This window comes from Meriones unguiculatus, chromosome 6 (genome assembly GCF_030254825.1).
Source record: "Meriones unguiculatus strain TT.TT164.6M chromosome 6, Bangor_MerUng_6.1, whole genome shotgun sequence".
Classification (NCBI taxonomy): Eukaryota; Metazoa; Chordata; class Mammalia; order Rodentia; family Muridae; genus Meriones; species Meriones unguiculatus.
In genome coordinates, this window is record NC_083354.1 from 127,896,956 (window position 1) to 127,921,969 (window position 25,014).

The following is a 25,014-nucleotide window of genomic DNA, read 5'->3' on the forward strand; positions in this document are numbered from 1 at the left end:
AGCCCTGACGAGAATGCATATTTTAACTCTTTGAATCATCTCTATTACAAATGAGAAATCTCACACATGAGCTCATCTAAATTCCCACAGCTGGTGAGTGGCAGACACAGGCAGCTTGGCTCTGAAGCCCAGGCTCTGGCTCCGGACATTTTAGAGGACTTGAGGGCTCCAGGGCAAATTACATATTCACATTGATGCATTCTGGTGCACATTTGATGAATCAAACTTGTGTCTCTGATCACTGAGAGTTCATACCAAAAAAAAAAAAGCTAGATGTGAGTGAGGTGATGGCGCAGCCCTATATTCCAAGCACTTGTGAGAATGGGGGTGAAAGGTCATAGATGGCACAGGGAGACTCTTGTCTCGATTTAAAAAAAAAAATAGAGGAGAAGTAAGGAATGGCAAAGAAGAGAAGGAGGGGGGGAGAGAGGAACGATTTCTTAATACTGTTCTAGTGGTAATAGTAGTAATTTATGGCTTCTCTGAAGTCATTTCCCATATTCCATATTCCGAAGAACTAGATTTTCACGTGTTTATTTTAGGACCATGATAAACAAATTTCTTAAAAATATTAAATATTGTCTTCGTCTCGGGTTGTATTTTAGATGAATAGCCATACATACAATATTAGGGTTTTTTTCTGAGGAGCAGGTCTATAAACACATCTATACCCTATCGCTGTTTCCCTGAGAGTATGTTTTTACCTTTAGCATTACACACATCTTGAGCCTGGCATTCTTACCTTACTAACATCGTCAAGTGTCTGGCTGCTGTCCTTTTCCTTTAGGACTATTTTCATTAGATCAGCGTTGAATTTCTTTGCATTCAGGAAAACAAGTGGGTTGTTTACTGAAATGATCTTTATCTGTTGCAAGGTTTCCTTTTACAGGGAAAAAAGGAAAAGAATGCCTTTGAATCAAGTCAGAAGAAAAGAAAAGAAAAACAAAACAACTATACCTGATCAGACTAAATCTTATGAGTCAACATATAACTAAATTGTGTATGCAACCTCATAACTAGTATTTTTATTGAAATTTATTTGTAAGTCTTAATGGAATACCACACATATCAAGGAACTATGCACTTCTTCTGTACAGAAAAACATTAGAAATAAAATAAGTCCACAGCTCTTCAGAAAGTGTATCTTATTTCTACTCACTGGGTCCTAGTGAGGTAATAGCTTTTATTCAACCTATCAATCAAAATTAATTCACTCATTGTTATTTTACAATGATGTGGATCAACCCCAGAGCCTCTCAAATGCTAGCAAGTGCGCTGCTACTGAGTACATCCTCAAATATCCATCAGTATTTTAATAAAACTGAAAACATGTCTCAAAAAGGGTCAACTGTCACCTCTACACCAACACTGATGTAAGTTCCCCATAGCTAAAGCATAACTTTGCAAATCCTAATTGAAAGAAAGCTATAAGAGATAGTATCTGAAACACAGGTTTACTTTTGACACAAAATGTACCCATCTGCTCAGATATTATTGACAGCACTTGGTGCTATCCAACCAAAACTCCCTCTCCTGTGGCTTTGGGACAGGTATCTAATTGAGAAAATGGTCACTCCTATGGAATGGTAACTCCTTACCAACCAGGCAAGGCATTACTCTTTCAGGCTTCTGTATTCCCATAAAAGAAGGCATACAAAGAATAGCCATGCAGCAGACAAAAGAAGGAAAGAATTGGGTACATAAATACAGATAATTCGTAGATCTCATGTGCTCGTTTCTAAATAAATGTTTGAAATATACATTTCAGAGTTTTTTAAATTCTTTATTACACTTCATTCACTTTTTATCCCCCCCCCCACCGTGGCTCCCTTCCTCCTCCTGTCCCAATCCCTCCCTTCCTCCACCCTCTGCATTCCAACCCCTCCCCAAGTCCACTGATAGGGGAGGACTTCTTTTCCTTCCTTCTGATCTTAGTCTATCAGATCTCATCAGGAGTGGCTGCATTGTCTTCTTCTGTGGCCTGGTAATGCTGCTTCCCCCTCAGGGAGAGGTAATTAAAGAGCAGGCCAATCAGTTAATGTCAGAGACACTGAACTGCCATGGGCTACATCTGTGCAGGGGTCTTAGGTTATCTCCATGCATAGTCCTTGGTTAGAGTATCAGTCTCAGGAAAGACCCCTGTGCTCAGATTTTTTGGTTCTGTTGCTCTCCTTGTGAGTTTTTAAAACTATGAAAATACTTCACTCTAGTAAGTGAGGTGTTGCTGTGAAAAATACAAGGTAGCTAAAAGATTAAGCTGCTAGAGGAAACCACTTGGAAACTGAAAATAAACAATTAATATTAAGGTTTGTCCTCTACAGTCAGATTTTATTGTCCTAGTGGCTTTAAGATGAAAAACTAAATATTTATTTAAAAAAATATTCAAGTTGCTGCAACTAAGGAATTCTCAGAAGAACTGAGTGTGTTGAATGAGAAAAGATATCCCCAGCTAGATATACCCCCAGTTAGAATGGACATTTTGCATGAAGAAGAGGTAAAAAAAGGGGGGAGGGGTGAGATGATAGCACCATATTAACTCAGATAAATTTTTCATTCAACATTTTATATGAAAATTATCTCCAATCTCATTCACATCTCTTATTTTTATATAACATATTAGAAAACTACTGACATGTGACATTTTAATAAAATTGTGATTTTTATGAGCAAAAATTATTACTTGTGTGGGTGGCAAAAACCAGAGGAACTTCTAGCCTTTGTGTCTGACCTACAAAACCTTCAATCATTCTGTGCCCAAGAAGGTAAGGATTATGCGGTTTTCTCACCAGTGATTGTTAGAATGAAAACTCGTCAATCTAAAATCGTATTCTGTCTCACAGACAAAGACATCAGTGGAGGATGATAGGACTATGGGTTAAATTCCCACGGGAAAAATATGGAAGGAAAAGAAAGGCTGACTTGGTTGAAAACTTGAGCCTGGGACATCCTCCAAAGCTCTGAACCAAACAGCCCTCTGAAGCAAATCTCTCATTAAAAGAACAAACCATTCTCCTGGGTGTCACAGAAAGACTCCTGACGTTACTTCCTGTGTTCAGGCTACCTGGAAAGACCTCGACATTGGTCCTTTTGGAAGGAGGCCAGTTCTCTGTGCTCTGAGAGGAATCATAAGGTAATGAATCAAGTGAATATGAAAATAAAGGAGAAAATGTTAACCAAACATTTATCAAGCAGGTTCAAAGTGAGGGCAACTTTTTTAAATGGGCAAAAAATAATTCCAGTCATTGCATATGTTGCTATTATCTTTTTTTTTCACACTTTTCTGGTTGTTCTTTAAAACAAGAAACTAGAACTGTCCATTCTTGCCTAGTGAGCTCAATAGCTGCTGATGGACTGCTAAAAGCAAGGATCCTTGGGTAATCTCAGTGGGCCACAAAAGAAAATAAAAAGACAAGAATGTGGGAAAGGAGCCAGGTGTGGTAGTAAACTGAACATCTTTAATCCCAGCACTGGGGAGGTAGAGGCAGTTGGGGCTCTCTGAGAGGGCTAGCCTGGTCTACAAAGCAAGTTTGAGGACAGTCAGGCTGTACTGAGAAACCCTATCTCAAAAAAAAAAAAAAAAAAAAAGAAAGGAAGGAAGGAAGGAAGGAAGGAAGGAAGGAAAAGAAAAGAAGAAAAGAAAAGAAAAGAAAAAGATTGTGGGAAAGGGGAAAGGGGAGTGAAGTGACACACGGGGTAGGCTCATGGAGTTAAGAGGAGGCTAAGAGGGGTGAAAGAATCCTGTATGAAATTGTCAAAGAACAACTCTAAATTTTAGAAGATAACACAGCTCAAACTATTACATGACACCCTTTCACATGTGCAAGGTCAGCCAGTTTATGTAAATTGCCTTTTTTATAGAAGTTTGCCACTGTGCATAATTCCACAACTATTTGCATCCTAGATAGAACCTTCAGTTTAATTAATCTCAGCTAATAATTAGGTATCACTGTATTTTCAAATAACATCTTAAGAATTCTTTGAGAATTTCATACATGCATACATACGCTCATATTCACACCCCAACACTGAGTAGGTTATTAAAACAGCGTTGTGTAAATGACTTTGGCTTTTTTTCTGTTCCTTCATTTTCTCTATCAGTAAGGAAGAAAAGGCTATCAACTTGGCTTATTTTATGGAATTTAGTGGTAGATAAGAAGTTTTCAAATGCCTGAAGTAATCACCCCAAGTCAATTGTGAACTGAAATTCTATGAACCATGGGGTGATTTAATTAGAAACCTAAATTCAAAGGGATTTTCTTTTCTCTACGGACTTCTTGCATGTCCACTGCACACTGCTGGCTGTGGTGCTCTCATGTATACCACTGGAAACCAATACCTATTAAAAATGGGGTGATGCTGTCAAATAGCATAATCCGATTTTATGACCCTTTCAAAACTGTCTCATCCACAAATGTTAATGCTTGCACAAAGAGAAAAGGAAGTTAGACTTACATCATGCATTTCTGTTTTCACTTTAAATTCCATTTCTTTCATGTTTGTTACACTTAAAGTCCTTGCCCTAAATTTGAGGCAGATAAAAGTTACAAGTCAGTCCCTGATCGCTATATTAACAAAGAATTAAAAGCAGCAGGTTGTTTTATATTAAAAATAAGAAATTGAGCAGTTTGTCTGTAAGATATTGGTATGTTTTGTGACTATATTCTGTAGTGGAGAATAACAACAGAGGTATCTAACTAAAAATTAATAAATAGAATTTATCTTATTTAAGTCTCTAGAATCCCACAGATCCGAGCTGTAAGAGTTACACTGATTAATAAAAACTATAAAATGAGAAAGGGACAAAGACTATATGATATCTGATAAAATCTTATCAGAAGGAAAGGGACTCAGTGGCAAAAAGCCAAGATAATAATCTGTATTTGGGGTTCTATACAAGTAAAAGCATATTTTATATTTTGTTTTTACTTTTTAAGGTTGTAGGCTCAGATTTTCGTAGCTAATTCCAAGTCATCCATGAGAATGGAGTATGACAACTAGTATATAAACTCTGAGAACAGAGGAAAAGAATTGTTCAAAATGGTTGAATGAACTAATGATTTTCAGTCAAAGGACAAAGCAATAAGGCATGTCTCAGCAAAGGACATGCTTCTAAAATGGAAAGATGGTAACATAATGTCCCAAATGATGATTACTGATGCCAGCTTACATCTTACTGAATACTGTACCCTTTAACTTGTTCTTAAATGCTATAATAAAGTCTATGACCATGAGATTTATTTATTTTAATAGATGTTATGAAATTTGTTACAGTCTTAATTTTAAATGGCCCTCAGATGCCCACATGTTGAAGACTTGGTTGCCAGCTATACTACGAATGTAAGGCAGAAGAACCTTTAAGAGTTGAGGAATAATAAAACAGAATTAGGTCACTGCAAGTGTCCTTGAATGTGATGTTGGCATCATGACCTCCTTCTCTTTGTTTTCCAGGTACATAGAATCAAGCACATTTATTCCACTCAGCACTTCCACCGTGGATGCACTGAACCACTATAGGCCCAAAGCAACCTCCAAAATCATAGGTAAAATAAAACTGTCCTTATAAGTTGGTTTATCTCAGTGATTTGTTATGATATTGATGGTTCTCTTTATTATGACCCATATTAGTCTATCTCATATATAGTCAATTTTTTTTCTCATTTGTTTTCCTGCTTCTCCACTAGACACAAATAAAATATGAAATTATAGAGCAAAACATATTGTACAAAAATAAAAAAAACTCTAACACCACGTCTTTTGCTCTAGAGTAAAAACAGAGTATTTTAATAAAGCCTTACCTTGGGAAGCGTCCTAACACGATAGCTATGGTGCAGACAACACCAAACAACAGTCCCACGTTGGCAGCAAAGCAGATTGTAAAAATGTAAGTGCTGATCCATATGCCCTAAAGAAACCCGGGAAAAAGAAGACATGGCTACTTCTTTCTCATTTCTCATGTCAACTGCAAATCCACTATACTGTATTCAACAACATCGCCATGAACAAATCTCTAAAAAATTTACTTGCTTGTTATTCTCTTCCCCCTTTCCTTCCTTCCCTCTCCCAGCCTCCCTCCCAGCTCATCTCTTTCTGTCTGTCTCCTTCCCTTCATCTCCCTCCCTCTCTCTATCTCTCTGTCTCTGTCTGTCTGCTTCTCCCTCTCTCTCTCTATCTCTCTGTCTCTGTCTGTCTGCCTCTCCCTCTCTCTATCTCTCTGTCTGTCTTCTGCCTCTCTCTCTCTCTCTCTCTCTCTCTCTCTCTCTCTACGTGTGTGTTTGTGTGTGTGTGTGTGTGTGTGTGTGTGTGTGTGTGTGTGTGTATGTGTGTGTGTGACAGAGGGGCACAAAGGTGAGCAGGCCATGACATGAGTGGAGTAAGAAAGACCAGATGAAAGCTTATTAGAGTAGGATCTCTTCTTTCTGCATGTGAGTTTCAGGGATAAAACCCAAGTCATCAGGTTTGGTAGCAAGTGCCTTTACCCACTAGGCATCTCACTAGCCCAAGAGTATATTGTTTAATGTGCATAGAAACCCAGAAATACAAAAACATACAGAACATGGCTCCATCAACTCTTAGCAGTAGAAATGGAAAGGTTCATTGTTTGTTACTATAAAATATTCTCAAAGCTTAGTGTTACATTAACTCAATAAAACAGCATTGATCAAAATTTTACATCAACTGAAAGATCATTACTTATAAAGGACCACTTCCTATAAAAGCTAAAATATCAGGGCTGACTTAGTTCTTAGAAGGGTTTTAAAGGTTTTTAAAAAGAAAAAAAAAGCTCTTTTAATTAGAATTTTAAGTTTATTGTAAATTCACCCACCACTTAAAATTATAATCTCAACAAGATTTCATAATATAAAGCTGGTATTTCTAAGCTTGCTGATGAAAATAGCTTCAGAAGCAAAAATAATTTATGAACTCTAGAAAGGTTGTACTTCTAAACACAAAATCCTATATTTATAAAATACTAGACTAAGAATTACTTACAAATTATTTTCCCAAATAATCTACTCTATATTTCTATGTGTGCAATTCTAACTTGTTTTCTTTCTGTTTCAGTATTTTAAAATAGCTTAAAAAATAATTTCATGTTATCTACAAGTGAGATTAAAGACCCATTTGTAGCCTAAAAATAGCATAAAATATTGGTGACAGCTGTATCACATGCCTTCCTCCTAAAGCAGAGGGATGATCTCAGGAGTGGAAAGATTGTAAGAGCGGAGGCAGTGGACAGCCACAACAAAATTGTTTCGGACGCAGAACAAAGCAACTGCACTTACAGACTCACCCCACTTGTAACAGTAAGCACAAGACGTGAGGAGGTTTAAATCAGACAAACAGCCATGCAAAGAAGGGAGAGGAAAACACAAAATCCCACCCCTAACTGAGCAGTCTCTGGCAATTCACAGCTCCTAGGAGAGGGAGAATTGGTTTTCATTATGGGCGTGACCACTGATAGCTTAAGTACACTGCAGGGGAAAGCCTGACTTTTAGAGCTTTTAGGCAACACAAATTGAACTACATAGGGAAAGAAAGAGAGAAAGAGAGAAAAAGAGAAAGAAAGAAAGAAAGAAAGAAAGAAAGAAAGAAAGAAAGAAAGAAAGAAAGAAAGAAAGAAAGAAAGAGAGAAAGGAAGGAAGGAAGGAAGGAAGGAAGGAAGGAAGGAAGGAAGGAAGGAAGGAAGGAAGGAAGGAAGGAAGGAAGGAGAGAGAGAGAGAGAGAGAGAGAGAGAGAGAGGTGGGCAGGTAGAGGATGGGAACAGATTGAGGAGGGGCTGGAGGTGGCATCTCCCCACTCCCGCTCATATTCATGACCTCCTCTTCTTTAATTATTATTGTTTTAATGCACACATAACTAGAACCTCCAGTCCATTTAGTGTTGCTAATATGTTTTAAGGCTGGTGGCTGAGGTTTGGATAACCCAACAAGCTGGTCAGCGTTGGAGACTGACTCCCCCTCTCTTGGCAGCCATTCGTTGTCTATAGGTCTTCATCTAGGTGTATGACTCTGGGAAAATCCCCTATGTTGGTGATGAAAGTTGCAAGCCTTGTTTAGACAACCGTTATTTTTGAGATTTCACAGGTGAAACTTTCTATCATATAAAGAGAACGCTTGCTACCAGCATTCATTCTGATCATCTGGCTCTTACAATATTTCATTCCTCTCTTCTGTACTTCTCCCTGAGCCTTAGGTATATAAGCTGCCTTACAGACATACTAGCTGGTGATAGCACCCCACAGTCATTCTTTTCCATATTTTGACTGGTTGTGGGTTTCTTTCTGTAAGTGTCTTTGCCTGCTAACAGAAAGAGGTTTGGTTTTGGTTTTTCTTGTTTTTTGCTTTTTGTTTGTTTGGGTGTTTTGTTTTGTTTTTACTTTTCGAGACAAGGTTTCTCTGTGTAGCCTTGGCTGTCCTAAATTCACTTTGTAGACCAGGCTGGCCTCAAAATCACAGAGATCCACCTGCAGCTGCCTCCCTGAGTGCTGGGATTACAGGTGTGCGCTACCTCACCTAGCTCAGAAAGAGGTTTTTTGATGAAAGGTGAGAGTTTTGCTTATCTGTGGCCATAAAATGAGTATTTAGGATACTATTGAAGATTTTGTTCATTAAGGAAAATGGCAGAAATGGGTGCTATGGGCTCACTAAGCACACGGTAGTTGGTTCAGTTTATAGCACAGGCATGAATGCTCTCTTGTTGAGTGGGCCTTAAGCTCAGCTAGATGGCTGTTGATTACCTCCAAGGTATTAGCACCGTTACTGTGCCTTTAAGGGCATCTGGTCATGTTGGTCGTTGTTGCCTGTCATAGGTTCTACAGCTGGATGAGTGTTGATTGCTTTTCCCCCTGGAAAACTGCATAGTACTTTTGGATACTCTGAGAGTCCTCAGGGAGAAGGCTTCCAGTTCACGTCCACCTCAGTTCCTCCAAGACCTATATCTGAAGGGTGTGGAATATTTAGCAATAGAGCCTTACTTCAAAGCTCTGGAAGGCAACCAACCGCCATGGCAGTAGACCATATTATTCTTTGACCAAGTCAAAGGGAGGTTTCCCACGCCTGGTACTGGGTTTTTGTTTGATAGTTTATGGCTCTTGATGGAAGCATTATCCAACATCCTCGGTGTTAATTTATTATTTCTTCCTCTCCATCTACCTGCCTTTACCTTCCGAGCTTGCCCATCATTCTAAAATCCCTCCCTCCTTCTTCTCTGCATTGTCCTTCCCCTCTCCTCCCAATTAGCTCCCCACTGGTTTTTCTCATTTCCTTCTCTACAGCACCTACACCCTACTATTTCTTGTCTAGAACACCCAGCACACTCCTGTTTTGCTTTCTGTTCTATGGTTACTCCAGGTTATATAGTTATATCTAAAATAAAAAGAGCTCTCTGCCCACAGCACCATCTTCTATAAGCCAGGATATATAAGTGATTAATAACTTCCCATGTTTGCTTTAAAGCTAAAATTATTAAATGTGAAGCAATAATAAATTAGTAAGCAATTCCATTAGTTAGAATAAGTCCCAACAGTGTTCTGCAACAATTCCTGCTACAAAGGCCCAAATATCTTTACATATCACAGATATCAGGACTTGGTAAACTCTTATCCCTCACACAGTCTGAACTATGGGCTGCACCTCTTTACTTTCTATCTCCTGCTACTACCACAGTCCCACTGTTGTCCTAAAGGAATCACTGAGAGACTCAGCCAATGAGAGGAAGAGAAAGAGAAACCTGAAATAAAGCCGTAGAGTAGATCTGGACATACAATGAACATGTTAAAGGAAAAAAAAACTAACAATATATATGAAAATCCCAGGACACAGATTTCTTCTAAAAAAGAAAAAAAAAATAGATGAGAAAAAGCAATCTGGAAAAACTAAAGAAAGTAATTGTAAATAAAAACAGTATTTACATAAAAACAGTATTTAAAGTTGTAAAGAAGGATAAACACAACTAGACATACATAATAGGGCATACAGAGGCCAGGCTAAAGACACTGCACAGAGGAAAAGTAGAAATAATACTGATAAATATATGTTCATTAAGAAGAGAGCACAACATAAATTTGCAGAACAATATTCAAATACACGTTACAAGGAACATTTTGTAGCCAGGTCTTAACTTGAGTTCATCCATGATGCTCATGAAGATCTTACATTGTACCTTAAGCCACAGAGAGCAACTGGACTGTGCAGCAGGACAAATCGAGATCATGGAGTATTAATTTAGAGAAGCAAATTCAAGTAAAAGATGAGAGTTACACTGACTATGACTTCTCTATTTAATCTATCAACGTCCAAAAATACAGCCAGCTCTGAAAGACCTCAGGGGAAAGCATTTTAGACAGCCTAAAAATGGCCTTACAGTATATAAAATGATCACTATTTTCAAAATGAAATAGTTCAGGGAATATAAACTGCATGAGAATTCTTAGAAAACTGCTTGGTAATGACACAAAATAGAAGTGAGTGACTCATGCAAAAGAACTCACATCTTTCAAAAAAGGCCCATGGTGAACAAAAAAAGTTGTGTTTCTGCACCTCCTCCTTGCAGAAAATGGTGTCAAGAGGTCTCTGCACCCCTCATGCCCTCAGCCTTGTGCTTAACAACATAATGAAACAACATAATGAAAATAAGCACCAGCAGACGCCCAAAAGATTCCTAGTACAAAGGCTCAAAAGAGGACACAAGGTCATGACATTTTAATGATGGGTACAGTCTAGAGTGAACAGAGGCCACTCATGAAATTCTTCACTCACTGAGCAGAGAGGGGTGATTTGGGAACGCTTTTACACAGACCGGTTTCGCTAGAATCTAAGTGCACTAAATCGTTCTGTTGGCCAAAACATGCTTTCTTATTGTTTAGTGTTATCTAATCTGTTCTGTTCCCAGAGATATCTTATTAATGTAATCCTCCCCATGGTTTAATCCATTTAAAAAACAAGTTCTGAGACTTTGGGGCATTAATGTGAACACCATTGAGAGAGCTACTGTGTAGCTATGTTGCATACATTTGATGCTGGGCTTTCATGCACATAAGTCATCATATTTCTTTTTTTAATAATTTATTTAAGTTTATTCTCTGTGCATTGGTATGAAAAGGTCAGAATCCATGGAACTGGAGTTATAGACAGTTATGAGCTGTCATGTGGGTGCTGGGAATTGAACCCTGGTCCTTTTGGAAGAGCAGCTAGTGCTCTTAACCACTGAGCCATCTCTCCAGCCCCAAGTCATCATATTTATTGATGTGTACTTCTTCAGTGAGTTCTGCCTTCAAAACCAGTCCAAAATTTAAATTGGATATCTTCAACCTACTCAAACTGAACATTTTCCAACCACATGTTCATCAAAATAAGACAAAGTTCTGTGTTCATGCCGTCATTCAAATTGTGAAACTATAACTGGGTCTACACAAGTCTCAAATGGTTAAGCGCATTTCCTGCCAAAGAAAGTATTAGAGTATATTTGGTATCATGTGCTTAAGCCAAAGAAGAAAATGTCTGGTCAAACTGCTACTTACCCAATCGATTTTATCCACATTCCAGTATTTTTTTAAATCCCGGAACTGTATTAACATTCCCTTCAGTCCCACAACAATAATGCTAGCAAGAACGCACTGCAAAGGGAAAATAAGTTGGGGAAGAAGCAAGACAAACATTTTAATGTGAATTTAAAAGCACCAAAGTATTGTTGGTTGTTTTTAAAGTAAATTGTAGGGAAAAAAAAGCTGTCATGAATTAGATTAAAGTAATATTTGTTTAAAATTAACTTATGTTGTGCTTTAGGGAGACAACATCAATTTTAGGAAATCCGAGGGCAAAACTGATGAAAGGTCTAACCAGCAGAAAAGAGAAAGAGAGTGAATTAAGGGAATGAGCATCTCAAGACTGAATGTTCTTTTTACTAGATTTGATAGGTGTTTGTTTCAGAAATTATACATTCATCTTCTATATTTCTTTATAGGTGTCCTAATATTAGTCACCTTGATTCATAGCTATTTACATCCTTGAGAAATGAAACTGAGTATTAGAAGGTCATCTTATGAAACTCTCCCTTGGAAAGTTAGGTCTTAGAACACCAGAGGCTAAGACCAGGATGGCAGCTGGGGTCCCATGGGAGCCCTGGTTCACGAAGGGTTGGTGGAAGCACCAGCTCTCATGCGGAATCCCACCATATAGAAGATGTGTCTACGCTGTGCAGGAGGATCCTGCGTCCACTCTCTTTCTCTGCCCCACCCTTCCTGCACAATTCTTTGAATGCCTCCTTTTTTCATCAAACCAAGGAATTCATTCATGTTCAGTTGATGCTTTACCTTGGAGCTACACCCCTAGTAACCAAAGTCTACTTTTCAGGAGAGCGTCCCCAGTTGCCCCAACGGGCCAGAGGACTGTCACCATTTCCTTCCCTTTTTCCCTCATCATATGTGGTAATTTTTTCATCCTTACTTATACCCAATCTTCACTTACATAACATGGTTTAAAGATTTAATATCATTGAATTTATTCTCCCAAGGAATCTTACGCACAATAATTCTAATCAAACGTCAAGAAGTATATCATAAAAAGCACTACTGTACCATGGGCAGCCAGTACAGCAAAGGTCCTATTGCATAGATGACTATAAGGACGAAAATGCAAGATATTAGACAAGCCACCTGTAAAACACAAGACAGACAGAACTCTATTGTTATTTCAAAGCTATGGGAAAGGGGGCAAGAAAAAAATGGGTGCATCATTATTAAATTGCATGGATTGTCCTTATCTGTGTTTTGCAGTGAAAAGACATCAAATGTATCAATTGACAAACTGGTACAACCAAATGAAGTCATCGATGAGACAATTTTACACACACACACACACACACACACACACACACACACACAACACAATTTATTTACAACACCTTGCAGTGGCTGGTTGAGAGTGAGAGGGACCAAGGGGATAGTCCTATAGCCTGGCTCCACTTGTTCCTCCCTAGAGGATCATTTGGATAACAACTGAGAAATTTGCAGGCTGGGATTTTTCTCTGCAGATGCCACATTTGCACCAATGTACTCTTGCTCTCTCTCTTCTCTCCCTCCCTCCTCCCCACCCAAGTTCCTCACAAGAAACTCTGGAGAGCAAGTCCTCAGATGAGGTTGCAGGAGCAGTCTCTCTGCCAGCAACAGACTTAATTTTACTAATCTGGGGAAGTCCTTGGTATCATGTTCTATCCCACAGAGCCTGCTGACAAAGGTCAATACAAAACACCTGACTCCTACAGCAATGACAGAGAACCTGAATGCCCAGGAGCAGAAGTCCCAGACATCATAAAAACAAGTTAACAAACACCCTAAGAGGCCTTTCACAGGTCCTCAACTATACTTAAAACACCACCATGAAGAAGTGAAGCAGAATCTTGTTGTATTAGGATGGCTTGAATTTAAAAATATGTAAATAATTTTAGAATCTGGCAAGAATAACTGAAAGTCTCACACATTGCTGATACTTTGAAAACAGCTTGACCATTTCCTATGGAGTTATGCACACACTTACTATAGACCCAGAAAGAATGGAGAGATTGTGGAACATCCTCCAAACAGCAACAAAAAAGCAAACATGTAAGGGGTTAAAAACCATTAGTGAGAGGAGAATCTAGACATAAATGATACAGTTTTGTATCGATGACAACTTTTAAAAGAGAAAAATTATAGTATGCCAGGGGATGGAAGTAGGCATTGAAAACTGAATATAATTAGACATGAGGAAATGCTCATTTTGAAAGATAGAAATACTTTATGTATTGATTTCTTGTTATATAAAATACAATTTTCTTGACACAGTGATCTTTACATCTAAAATGTGGTGGCATTTACTAGAGCTGATAGACCCATGTAAGCCTGACTGTAAAGAGAGAGGTACAAAATGGGTCTGTAACAACTGCTGGCATCCATGTGAACACACCCAGAGTTGGGCCAGTATGAACCCTTGTCTTGAACTTGCCTTTGAAGAACATACCTGTGGAGGAGGGGCTGTAAAATAGGAGCAGAGATAATAACTCAGCTCATCAGACATTCTCATGGATTAGAACAAGCCTAGGCTTTAGCTGGTAAGTGGACAGGAAAATACCCCAACTGCTAAGCTTTATTTCCAGTAAAAAGTCAGCAACATTCGTCCTCTCCCTGGGACTTTTCAAATCCAGTACTTATGATATACCCACAAACAAATTCACTCCTAGGCACTGAAATAAACTCAAGTTAAAGTCAACATTCATTAGAAGAATCTGACACACAGAAGCAGGATGGAAGAGAGGGAACAGGATAGGAGCCTACTATAGAAGGTCCTCTCAAAGACTCCACCCAGCAGGTAACTGAAGCAGCTGCTGAGACTCACAGCCAAACTTTGGGTAGATCCCAGGCAGTTTTATGGAAGAAGGGATGAAGAACCCAGAGCAGACAGGAGCCCACAAGGAGGCCATCAAAGCCACCAAAAAAAAAAAAAAATCTGTGGCCAAGGGGGCCTGCAGAGACTGATGCATGAACCATGCATAGAGAGGACCTAGATGCCCTCTTCAGATGTAGCCACCCATAGGCAGGTTCCTTAGTAAGGGGAGCAAGGGGCTGTCTCTGACATGGCCTGCTCTTTGATCACTTCCCCCTGGAGGGGTGACCTTGCCAGCCCACAGAGGAAGAGGATCAAGGCAGTCCTTAGGAGACTTGATAGGCTAGGGTCAGATAGTAGGGGAGGAGGACTCCCCCTTTCAGTGGATTAGTTGTGGGGGAGGGAGGTTGGGACTGGGAGGAGATTAGGGAGGGGAGGCTATCTCTGGGATACAAAGTGAATAAATTGTAAAATAAAATAAAATAAAATAAAAATGTAGAGCGATTGTAGCTCATCCAAGATCATGGAGTGAGAGAATTGAAGTGTCAGAAGGCAACATAAAGCCTTCACTGGATCCAGATCCATACAATTTGGGGGTTTTGTTTCTCTGTTTTCTGCTGGTTGGTTGGCTGGTTGGTTGGTTGGTTGGTTGGTTGGTTGGTTGGTTGGTTGGCTGGTTACTTTATTTCACGTTCTTTGGATTGTCTTTTCATTCAGCCCAACATGTATATAGTAACCACTCAAAAATATGTGGTGATTTATACAACACTACCTTCCTTATTTTTCAAGCTTTATTTGTTATGAGTGTTTTGCCTGGATATATGTTTGTGTACCATGTGCCTTGGACTCATGGAGGCCAGAGGCAAGTGTCAGATCCCCTGGAATTAGAGTTCAGGTGGTTGCCACCATATGGGTGATAGGAATTACAGCTTGGTACTTTCAAAGAGCAACCAGTGTTCTATGTTGCTGAGCCATTTCTCTAGCACAAGCCCTTTATTTTGAAATGAGAGTTTAATTTAGTACAAACCTATTGTTTGGAAGTTTTCTAACTTCTGTCAAGAATTGCTGGTGGCAGGAAATGTGGATTTAATAAGAAAGGGGGAATCCTGCACACAGCAGGAAACAAGGCACAGTGGGGGGGGCAATTTCTCTCTCTCCTTGTCTGTCTCCCTGTCTCCTACTTACCCCTCTCTCCAAAGGAGATCAAGCAACAGTCTTTTTTTTTTTTTTAGTTCAATAGTTTTAAATATGACAATAAGCCCAATGACAAGAAGCGGAATGCACAGTCGTTGAGAAATTTCCAATGATGTGTTTATTTTTTGAGTTTTGTTTAACTTAACTTTTCTTCTACTTGAACTATGACATGCATCACTCTTCTAATCTGATTTAAAATGGAGCATTTGGTTCTCAGCCCTGGCAATGGAGGTTTGGAAAATGCACAGTTTAATTTGGCCTTGCTCTAGTTCAACAAGCTAGAGAATTTCAAAGGTATTTTTCAAGTGCTTGGATAGATTACACTCTACTAAAGCTGCTATAAAATGCTACACAGAAGCTAAATAATAATAAGTAATATGCAACTCCCTTAGGCTCTCACCCATAATATTCAATTTGTTTTTCTTTCCTGTCAGAAGAGAAACAGAGCATAAGTAAGTCCGCAGTAAGTTTTAGAAAGATTCAGATTATAAATGCCGAAAGCAAGTATTCACAATCTTCCCATCCATAGGCTGTCCATTGCCTGTGTGTTTTTCTCTTCAGTATATTTCATGGCATACTGACTAAATGGCTCATGATCAGTTTTGTCTTAAACATTTAAGTAGTCATGTCTAAGAGTTAAGTCTGCATAAAAGTTAATAAAGTCTCTATTTTCTTCATATTTTATGACAAGGTTATGTACATATATGTGTATCCATGTGAACATTGCATATAAATTCTCTTTCAGAGGGACAGAAGGAATGATCTCAGTGGCACCATTATAAATTGCTCATCACTTACAAATATGACCTCTGCCCATACGCATTAGTGTCCTCCATAGATACATAGTACTTAGCTGGAAAGAGAGGGAGATCCCAATTGCTTGCTTCCTAAGCAAGGGTCAAATGACATACAGATCTATAAAAGTAGTGGAACTGTAAAAGAGAGATAGAAAAGGGCAGAAAGAAAGAAAGAAAGAAAAAGGCAGGATATGGATCAATACAGCCAAATTAAGAAGGCCTTGTAGAAGATGCAAGCAAGGAGCCAACTTCTGGAAACATTAAAGGAATACAGTTTTGCAAATCAGAGCCCAGAGGAAATCTCAGCATTTGCAAAAAAAAAAAAAAAAAAAAAAAAAGCATGCCGCCTGCTGTTTTCAGTTGTGGCTGCACTGCCTCTGCAGCAGAGGCTGTCTGGCATCCCTCATGATTCTCTGATCCTTCTGAAGCCCCTGAAAAGCATAGATTCATCTCCACTATTGGAGGTGAAGAGAAGCATGCAGGACAGGGAGCCATGGAATACTGATTTAGTGTTCCAGTTGGGAAGAAACAGTATTTATTTGTGCTGTTTGCCTTTCTCTCCCAAAGGCTCTTCTTGGACACACAGGCTTTGGGCATCACATGGAAAGGAGAACACTGCTAAGAGCATTTCTGTGTCTGTGTCTTTGACCAGAGGACTTTCTATTAAATGATCAGTATCTTTTATTATTCCTATTGAAACCATTTAATTAGTTTTTCTTAAACACCGAAAGTCTTTGCCCTCCGCTCACTGACATAAAAACAGTCCTAGATTTCCCGGCCAATAATCACCACGTTAGGCATCTTCAGTCCTTGAAATGTGACTTTTCCATATTACTCTGAACATATAAGATACTTACCAGATTCTTAACTTTTATCAAAAGATATTTTAAAGTACTGTGCCTATATCTTTAATCTATGTTTAAATTATAATAATTTTATCCTGTCAGGTAAATCAAAATGTATTAAAATCGATTTTAGTAGGTTTTAAAGATGTGGCCACTAGATAATTTAAATTACATGGGTAGCTCAAATTGCATTTCTGTCAAACAGGACTTCTCGAAAGTATACAATCAAATGCCTGATTTTAAATAGAATGTTTCAACAATAAAAGTACTACATTTAAATTTTATTATTTGTAATAAAACTGTCAGACAAATTAAAAAAACAAATCTCGGGCATAATGGCAGCAAAATTGCTAAGTTATAAGTAATTCTTAGCCATTTTTCTTTCATGTCCACTGTGTCTATATGCAGTGATTCAGTAATTACGGCATGTCAGTACTTGCTAAATGAACACCAAGGATACATGAACTGTAGGGATAGAAACTGTACTCTCCAGTGGCTTTAATTCATACGGTCATGGTAATGAATACAAAATGTCAAACAGTGCTCAAAATCTGAAGAGAAGAAACATAAGCCACAAGTGTTAGTGATAGCTGAAGACTAGAAGGAAGCAGCCAAGAGGGACCAGGAAGTCATCCCGAAGAGAGTGGAGCCCACCAGAAGAGAAGACTCAAGTGCAAGAAAGTTAAATATGTGGTAGGAAACAGTCCAGTGGGGGTTAGAGGTGTCTCAGCAGTGAAGGGCTCCAGCTGCTCCTCTAGAAGACCTGAGTTCAGTTCCCAGCCCACATCAAGTGGTTCACAACCACCTGATCCGACACTCTGTTTCTCTCTGGCCTCTACAGACACTGCATGAGTGTGCACATTACACACACAAAAACACATGCTTATAAATAAAACTATCACAAAATTTTAGGAAGGAAGGAAGGAAGGAAGGAAGGAAGGAAGGAAGGCAAAGCAAAGCTATGCAGCTGAGACTTGTCTAGGAAAGTACTGAAATGTGTAGAAAAGATGAACTCTGACCTGAGCAAAGCCTTTTCTGGGACTGAAGGAAGCAAACGGATTATGGTGTTTTCCTTCTATTAGAAGGATAACTCTATTGTTGTTTGTAGAGCAGGAGATCGAATCCTGCGCACGGCAGACAAGTACTCTCTAATCACTTAGCTCCACTTCTAGCCTTAAATAAACTATCACAGTGAGGTTATCTTGTGGGGATGCTGCAGTGGTTGCAGACAGTGAGGTAATGGACAGGGAATGTGCTTGTCATTTGTGCTTTGAGTTGTAACTAGCTGAAAAGTTGAGGGCTTTTATGTGTTTCAGGTAACATCAAGTGTAGAAAGCCGCTTTCAGAACTAGCCAAAATAGAGTCAAACCTGAAGATACCCTTAGAGTTCTCAAGCCACAGCATCTATACTTATGCTACGTACACTTAGTGGCTACAATGTAAATGGTCTGAAATGGATGCCAAAGCACCCTCAACTTGAGGAAGCACATTGGTTCAGATTCTTTGTCTGTGTAATTGCTTAGAAGTGGATGGGAAACGTAGTCATCAGCCCAGCAAGCACGGTGCCCTGAGAATACTCTGCTGGGAGGCTTTGGTGTTTTTGCTAATTTATTTTGAAGTTTGATGAATCGAATACCATGCAGCGAAAAAAAAATCTTATTAACTACAAAGTCTTTAGAAATGTTCTCTTGCTGCAGTCACTCAAACATGTGATGCCAGAACAAAGACAGAGCATCCCCTCATCTCCATCCTAATAAATGGTGTCCTTAACCGGATCAGATTCTATACTTAGGACAAATTTTCTAAAGTGTTCTTTCTACGAAACATTCAGTGTTGAAAGTTACAAAGACTAAGCCAAGAGTGTCCTTGTCACTTAAGCAGTGATTAAAAACACATGCAAATCGCCTAAGATCAGACATGGCCCACATTATGGTGGTTCCACCTCAGGACTGTGTTTCAGCCTCTCTCTCCATAAGACAAGTGACAGTATCAGCTTCCTCAATCAGCCAAGTAGGATAAGAAAACCATCCCAAGAGAATCCCAGCCTCACAAACATCTTTACTAAAAACAATAACAGAAACATGATAAATTCAATTGTAACCATTGGCATTTCAAGAGTGGTTTTTGTGTGCTTAGGTGTCTCACTAGCTGAGCATGTATTGATCCATTTAATCTTTATATAGTTGTGATTCTGCTTTGTCAGCTGGGTCCACTTTAGACCAAATGAGTCAAGTTATCGTGCCAAGTCACCCATTTGCACATGATGGAGGCAGAGTGCAAGCCCAGCTTCTAGAACTTCTCAACACATTTCATTCATAGAGCCTAAACAGGACAGTAAATATTCACTCTTTAAAGACATGCCTGACAAAAATATATAGACCCCTAGAATGTTACAGGAAGGAGTCATGAGAGAAAAGGGTCACATACATTTAAGAGTAAATTACAAAAAGGTTTGTCCCAGCCAAGAGACACTATGAATCTGTATTTGAAATCACTAACTTCATAAAAACCCATCAAATTACTTGATGTCATGAATCCAAGCTTACATAAGAATTTTGCTTCTTAAACAAGTTGTGGGTTTTTTTTTATTGTAATGTATTCAAAACTGATTGTTGTATCTCCCTCTGCCGTATGCTGTAAAGCAGTGGTTCTCAACCCGTGGTCACGACCCCCCTGTATGATAGGACTCAGCACTTTACTCTTTATCTGTATTTAGCTTGATTCTTGCCCATAAGATCACAAAACATACACTTCTCTTATGCCTTGTTCTGTTACTTAAAAACTATATTATTAAGATAAACCTTTAGTAAATGTTTAAATTTGCACAAAAATAGTTTATGTATTTTCATTCAATTCTATTTTACACACGAATTGTTTAATAAGGCTTAGCTGTGATTGTTCATTTCTTATGATACACATCAATTTTCCTGATGGGTCACTGGTTAAGAGTACAAACCGCTCTAAGTTTAAATCCCAGCTTCGCCACTCTCTAGGTCTGTGACCTGCTGCTGTATAGCAGTTTCAAACATTCCATCCTGCAGTGAATCTCCTTAAGTCAGAAAATAAGCAACTCAAAGTAGCTTCAGGAACTCCCTGAATCTGAACAAATTCACTGGGCCCCTCCAATAAAGACTACAGAGTTAGCTTCAGATAGCTATGCCACAAAGAACACTGAGACCAGACCAGCTGCTGGGGAGAACAGAAATCAGCTGAGCCACCTGAAGAGGCTGAGACCAACTGAGGGATCTGAAAAAGGACACTCTGCAACCTGTGGAGCTGCCTGAAGGCTGTGCAGTGTGCTCCCGGTTCCCAGCTTCCGTGAGCTGTCCCCCTGCTGAGGTGGGCTTTGCTCATGCAACTGTCTTTGAGTCATTTCTGCTCCTGTAAGTAATCCTTCGCCCATCTTTCTCTGAGTAACCTCAGTAAAACTTATTGGCTCCCTAAATTGGACTTTGTAGTAAACATACATGAAATCTGTTGTGGGCTCCCTATCTGGAGTGAGCAGATGTGTGTTCTGAGTCTCCCCAGGGAAAGTATCATCACACTATGCCTGGGTCAATTATTTCAGCCACCTTGCCCTCTACTTTCTCACATAAAGACTGAGAACAACAATTTTACATCTTTCAACGGGTTGCCTAAAAGATTGAGTCCATTTACTAAGAAGACATACACTCAGGGAGGCAGAGGCAGACAGATCTCTGTGAGTTTGAGGCCATTCTAGTCTCCAAAGTGAGTCCAGGACAGCTAAGGGTACACAGAAAAACCCTGTCTCTACAAAACAAAATCAATGAATAAACAGATAAATAAAGTTGACACACATCTCAATATTATTTATACCACCATCAATACCATCATCGCTATCATCATTATCCTACCATTACTGAGCACAATGCCTAGTATAGATCAGACTGGGAAAAAAAAAAAAGAATCTATTTGAGTTTCTAAACTATATATAAAACAATTTCTTCTTTAACCTCAAATATTTAAATATTTAGAATGGCACATTTTCGCATTGCCATACATATATTCTACCTGGGCTTGGTTTTATTTTATGTCAAGGAAGTGAGCAAAACAGGGGGAGGGGAGGAAGAAAAAAAAAAAAAGGTCACCCAGACTGTTTAGATTAACTGAGCTACCACTAGAGAGCGCTCTGGCTTCAAGGTTGTTAATAATAAAGCTACCAAGGGTGCAGAGTGCACCACTCTGTTTCTTTTATCATTGGGCCTGTGGAGCAGTCATTAATTAATGGCAAAGATAAGAAAAAACGGGGAGATGGAACAGGAAGGAGGGAATAGGAGAGGGAGGGAGGAAGGGCCTGTAGAAGCTACTTAGAAATACAAATCAGCAGCATTTTCAAGGCTCGACGCTGCTCTTTTCTGCTCTTTTCTACTCTGCGAAGGGGCTGAAGGCTCCACAGTCCCTCTCACCCACAGAACAGTCATTACCTGTGTCTTCGCGCCCGTGCTGTACAGACCAGCCGTCCTTCCCATGGCAGCAGCGCTTGGGATGCAGAAGAAGAAGGACGGGATCACGTTGCTGAGGCCGTGGGCCAGAAATTCCTGCAAGATTAGTTATGGGTGAATGGAACGTTTCTCTATCACAATCCTCTTCTCCGGTCCCAGGTACAGTTCATCAGAGAATTAAGCTTGTTTATAGTCAGTTACTCATCTCCTCATGAGTTGAGACGTAATACTTTCTTATAAGAATAGCTAACATTCACTGACCGCTTCCAATCCTCCAAAACCATCCAAAGCATGTCACTCAGCTCTCATAATGAACTCGCGAGGAAATTCTATTTAGTCAAGACTTCCACTGCACTGTTGCCCTTTGCCTTCTCCCAACTGGGCTTTACCACTGCCCTTTGACCTCTGCCTAACCAACTCCAACGGGTACTTCTTTACCTGCCTGGTATAAAGCATTTGACAAAGCTGCTCATTTCATCCTTCTTAGTGGACTTGGGGAGTGGCATGCAAGCAGAGGGAGGAGGGAGGGTGGGATTGGGAGGGGAGGAGGGAGGGGCTTATGGGGGGATGCAGAATGAATAAAGTGTAATTGATGAAAAATTAAAAAAAAAAAAAGAAAGAAAGAAGGGAGAGGCAGGAAAACCTGGAGGGAACAGGAGCGCCACAAGGTAAGCAACGGAACCAAAACATCTGTGCACAGAGATCTTTTCTGAAATTGATACTTCAAACAAGGACCATGCATGGAGATAACTTAAACCCCTGCACAGAAGTAGCCCAAGGTAGCTCAGTATTCAAGAAAATTCCCCAATAATAGGACCAGGGACCATCTCTGACATGAACTCATGGGCTGGCTCTTGGGTCACCTCCCCCTGAGAGGGGAGCAGCCTTACCAGGCCACAGAGCAAGACAAAGAAGCCAGTCTGGATGAGACCTGATAGACTATGGTCAGATGGAAGGGGAGGAGAATTTCCCCTATCATTGGACTAGGGAAGGAGCATAGGAGAAGAGGGAGAGAGAGTGGGATGGGGAGGGGTTGGGAAGGGGGCTACATCTGTGATACAAAGTGAATAAACTGTACCTAAATAAAATTCAAAAAAAAAAAAAGTCCCTTCAGTTGGCTTCTGGGACCCTATTCTTTCCAAGTTTCCTTTATTTCTGGCTGTCACGCCTCACCTATATCCAATCTGCTATTTGGTATTAACGTTTGAAAGCTAAGGAGAATTCAGGAATCTATCTACAGTTTTCAACCATCTGAATCATATCCTCCTAAGTCTGGGCCCCAAGCTGTACAGTGATCCACCGCTCTCCCCACAGCCTCTGTATTCAGCCCAGCGCCCGTCTACATATGCCCTTCCTTACCAGGGCCTGGGCCAGTCGTCATATTCCTACTGGATAAATTTTTAAAAAATTCTCCTATTACCTTGCCTGCTCCTATTAGTATCAGTTACTATAAACAAGATCTCTGGCCACAAAGAGCTGTTGCTCTGGCAAGAAAATGCAGATAGCAAATAGACAAAGCTAGAAAGCAAACAGAGAAGGCTGCGGAGAGGCCTGGATTTGAGCAGTTTGGTCAACAGAAGTCTTCCTCTAAAGCGAGCGTCTGGGACAAGCAGTTATAGAGATATGTGAGAATTCCACTGAAACAGAGCTGTGGGCGCAAACTTCCCAGGCAGAATCTTGACTGGTGAGCTCGGAGGAGAGATAGAAAGTGTGGGCAGGACAGATCACAGAGGACTAGACAAGAAATGGGACCTTCCATCCAGCCTTGTGAGCCACGATGACGAGGTCTGTAATTTGAGCAGGAAAGAGCAAAGGCCCCGGAAGTGTCTGAGTGGAAGAAAGTATTCACCTGTGTCCACTATTTTATCCCTGGCAGCTATGGCGGGGATTAATGCACGCATATGCCGAGAGGACTGAGGTCCCACAACCTCAGTGTGAGGTCTGTGCGCGGGTAACTCCGCACTTGTGAGCAGTACTCTACAGCTTCCGTTCAGGCCCAGGGAGCCACACAGGGCCTTGGGACGTGAGAAAGACCCAGGAGAGATGAATTCAGTAAACAAATGCCTATGCACCGTGAGGTGTGTAGAAGCAGAACCTCACACCCCGCAGCATCTTCGTAAGAGCAATTGTTAGTCTTCCACTTTGAAATCCCTAAGGCTTCAACGCTATCTACCACAAAACGCTTGCGTTTTCTCCTAACACCAAATAAAAGAACATGAAGGTGTACATCTTTCTTTAAAAACGTATTACAAAAGTCAGTGAGACGGCTCAGGGGGTAAAGGCACTTGCTACCAAACCTGATGATCTAAGTTCAATCCCAGGACCCACATGCGGGAAGCAAAGAACTGGGTCCTGAAGGTTGTCCTTAATCGGACGCACGTGTAGATAAAAAGAGGGAATGGACAAACCAACATTTTGATAAGCTGTGAGAGCTAGATTCTCAGCTCCCTGCGAATGACTGCGAGGCTCTTCTGTGTTTTGTTCTGCCCATTCTTGCCACAGAACAGGCGTATTTCAGAAAGGTGTATTTTCAGACGTCGAGCGCCCGCAGAACAGTGAAAGCCCCTGGGTGGAGAGGGGCTGGGGGCACCTGGGGGCACACTCCACCTGGTTGTCGTCAACTGAGTACTTGAACTTCTTGGCAGATCCTTGAGCGAGAGCCAGGGAGGCCACGTAGCCCACAAGTGCAACCCCGAAAGCTTCGGTGAGCACTGCAGAGAGGACGTTCATTGGAGGAGCACGGGGTGGAGGAATCCTACGGACAGAAAGACCGAAGTTATGAACTCGCCATGAATTCCACTGCAGTAATGGTTCTGAAGTTTACAAGGAATACGTGAAGCCTCCAAGACGAAAACCAAACAGGCCTGCTCTGAGAAGCCCGTGTATTTTCAATATGATTTAGCAGAAAAGCAAAACTGTAAGAAACGCCGCCACGGGGAGCGCCCCATGCATCTAACTGACATCCACACCTAGGTAATTCGCTCACACCACAGCAATCCTGACTTGACAAAAGTTTCTTGTAGGAAACAAAAGCATATCTTGGCCTTCCCTTCTTTTGAACCTTTCCAAATATTTATTTGGCTGGCACTGGAGCCGCGTTTCCTCCCTCGACTGCTGCAGACTTTCAGGCAAACACTAGTTTACTGTCCACTAATCTCCAAATACGCCATTGGCTTCACTGTGCTAATTACATTTTAACTCAATCCTTTCACGAGACAGTCAGGCCTGGCTTACTCACGCTAAAGAAAATATGCAGGAAGATGTCTTCTACTCTCTTTTGCATAACAGACCACACTTAGCTTCATTCCAAAGAAGTCATTAAAACATTTCTCAGATAACACCCAGCCATTATGTCTTA

General features: G+C 40.2%; 1 protein-coding gene across 2 annotated transcripts in view; it reads right to left on the reverse strand.

Moving 5' to 3' along the window:
- Slc26a7 (solute carrier family 26 member 7) overlaps window positions 1-25,014 on the reverse strand; it is a 119,096-nt gene that overhangs the window by 16,930 nt on the left and 77,152 nt on the right. Inside the window, exons 8-15 of one of the 2 annotated variants that reach the window (XM_060386016.1) lie at window positions 24,264-24,411; window positions 21,639-21,752; window positions 12,575-12,652; window positions 11,519-11,614; window positions 5,796-5,902; window positions 4,453-4,519; window positions 3,006-3,113; window positions 743-880 (exon numbers count right to left, since the gene is read on the reverse strand). In XM_060386016.1, the coding sequence (XP_060241999.1) occupies window positions 743-880; window positions 3,006-3,113; window positions 4,453-4,519; window positions 5,796-5,902; window positions 11,519-11,614; window positions 12,575-12,652; window positions 21,639-21,752; window positions 24,264-24,411 (856 nt within the window). The remainder of the gene's footprint in view (window positions 1-742; window positions 881-3,005; window positions 3,114-4,452; window positions 4,520-5,795; window positions 5,903-11,518; window positions 11,615-12,574; window positions 12,653-21,638; window positions 21,753-24,263; window positions 24,412-25,014) is intronic. The other variant, XM_060386017.1, reaches the window with a different exon arrangement.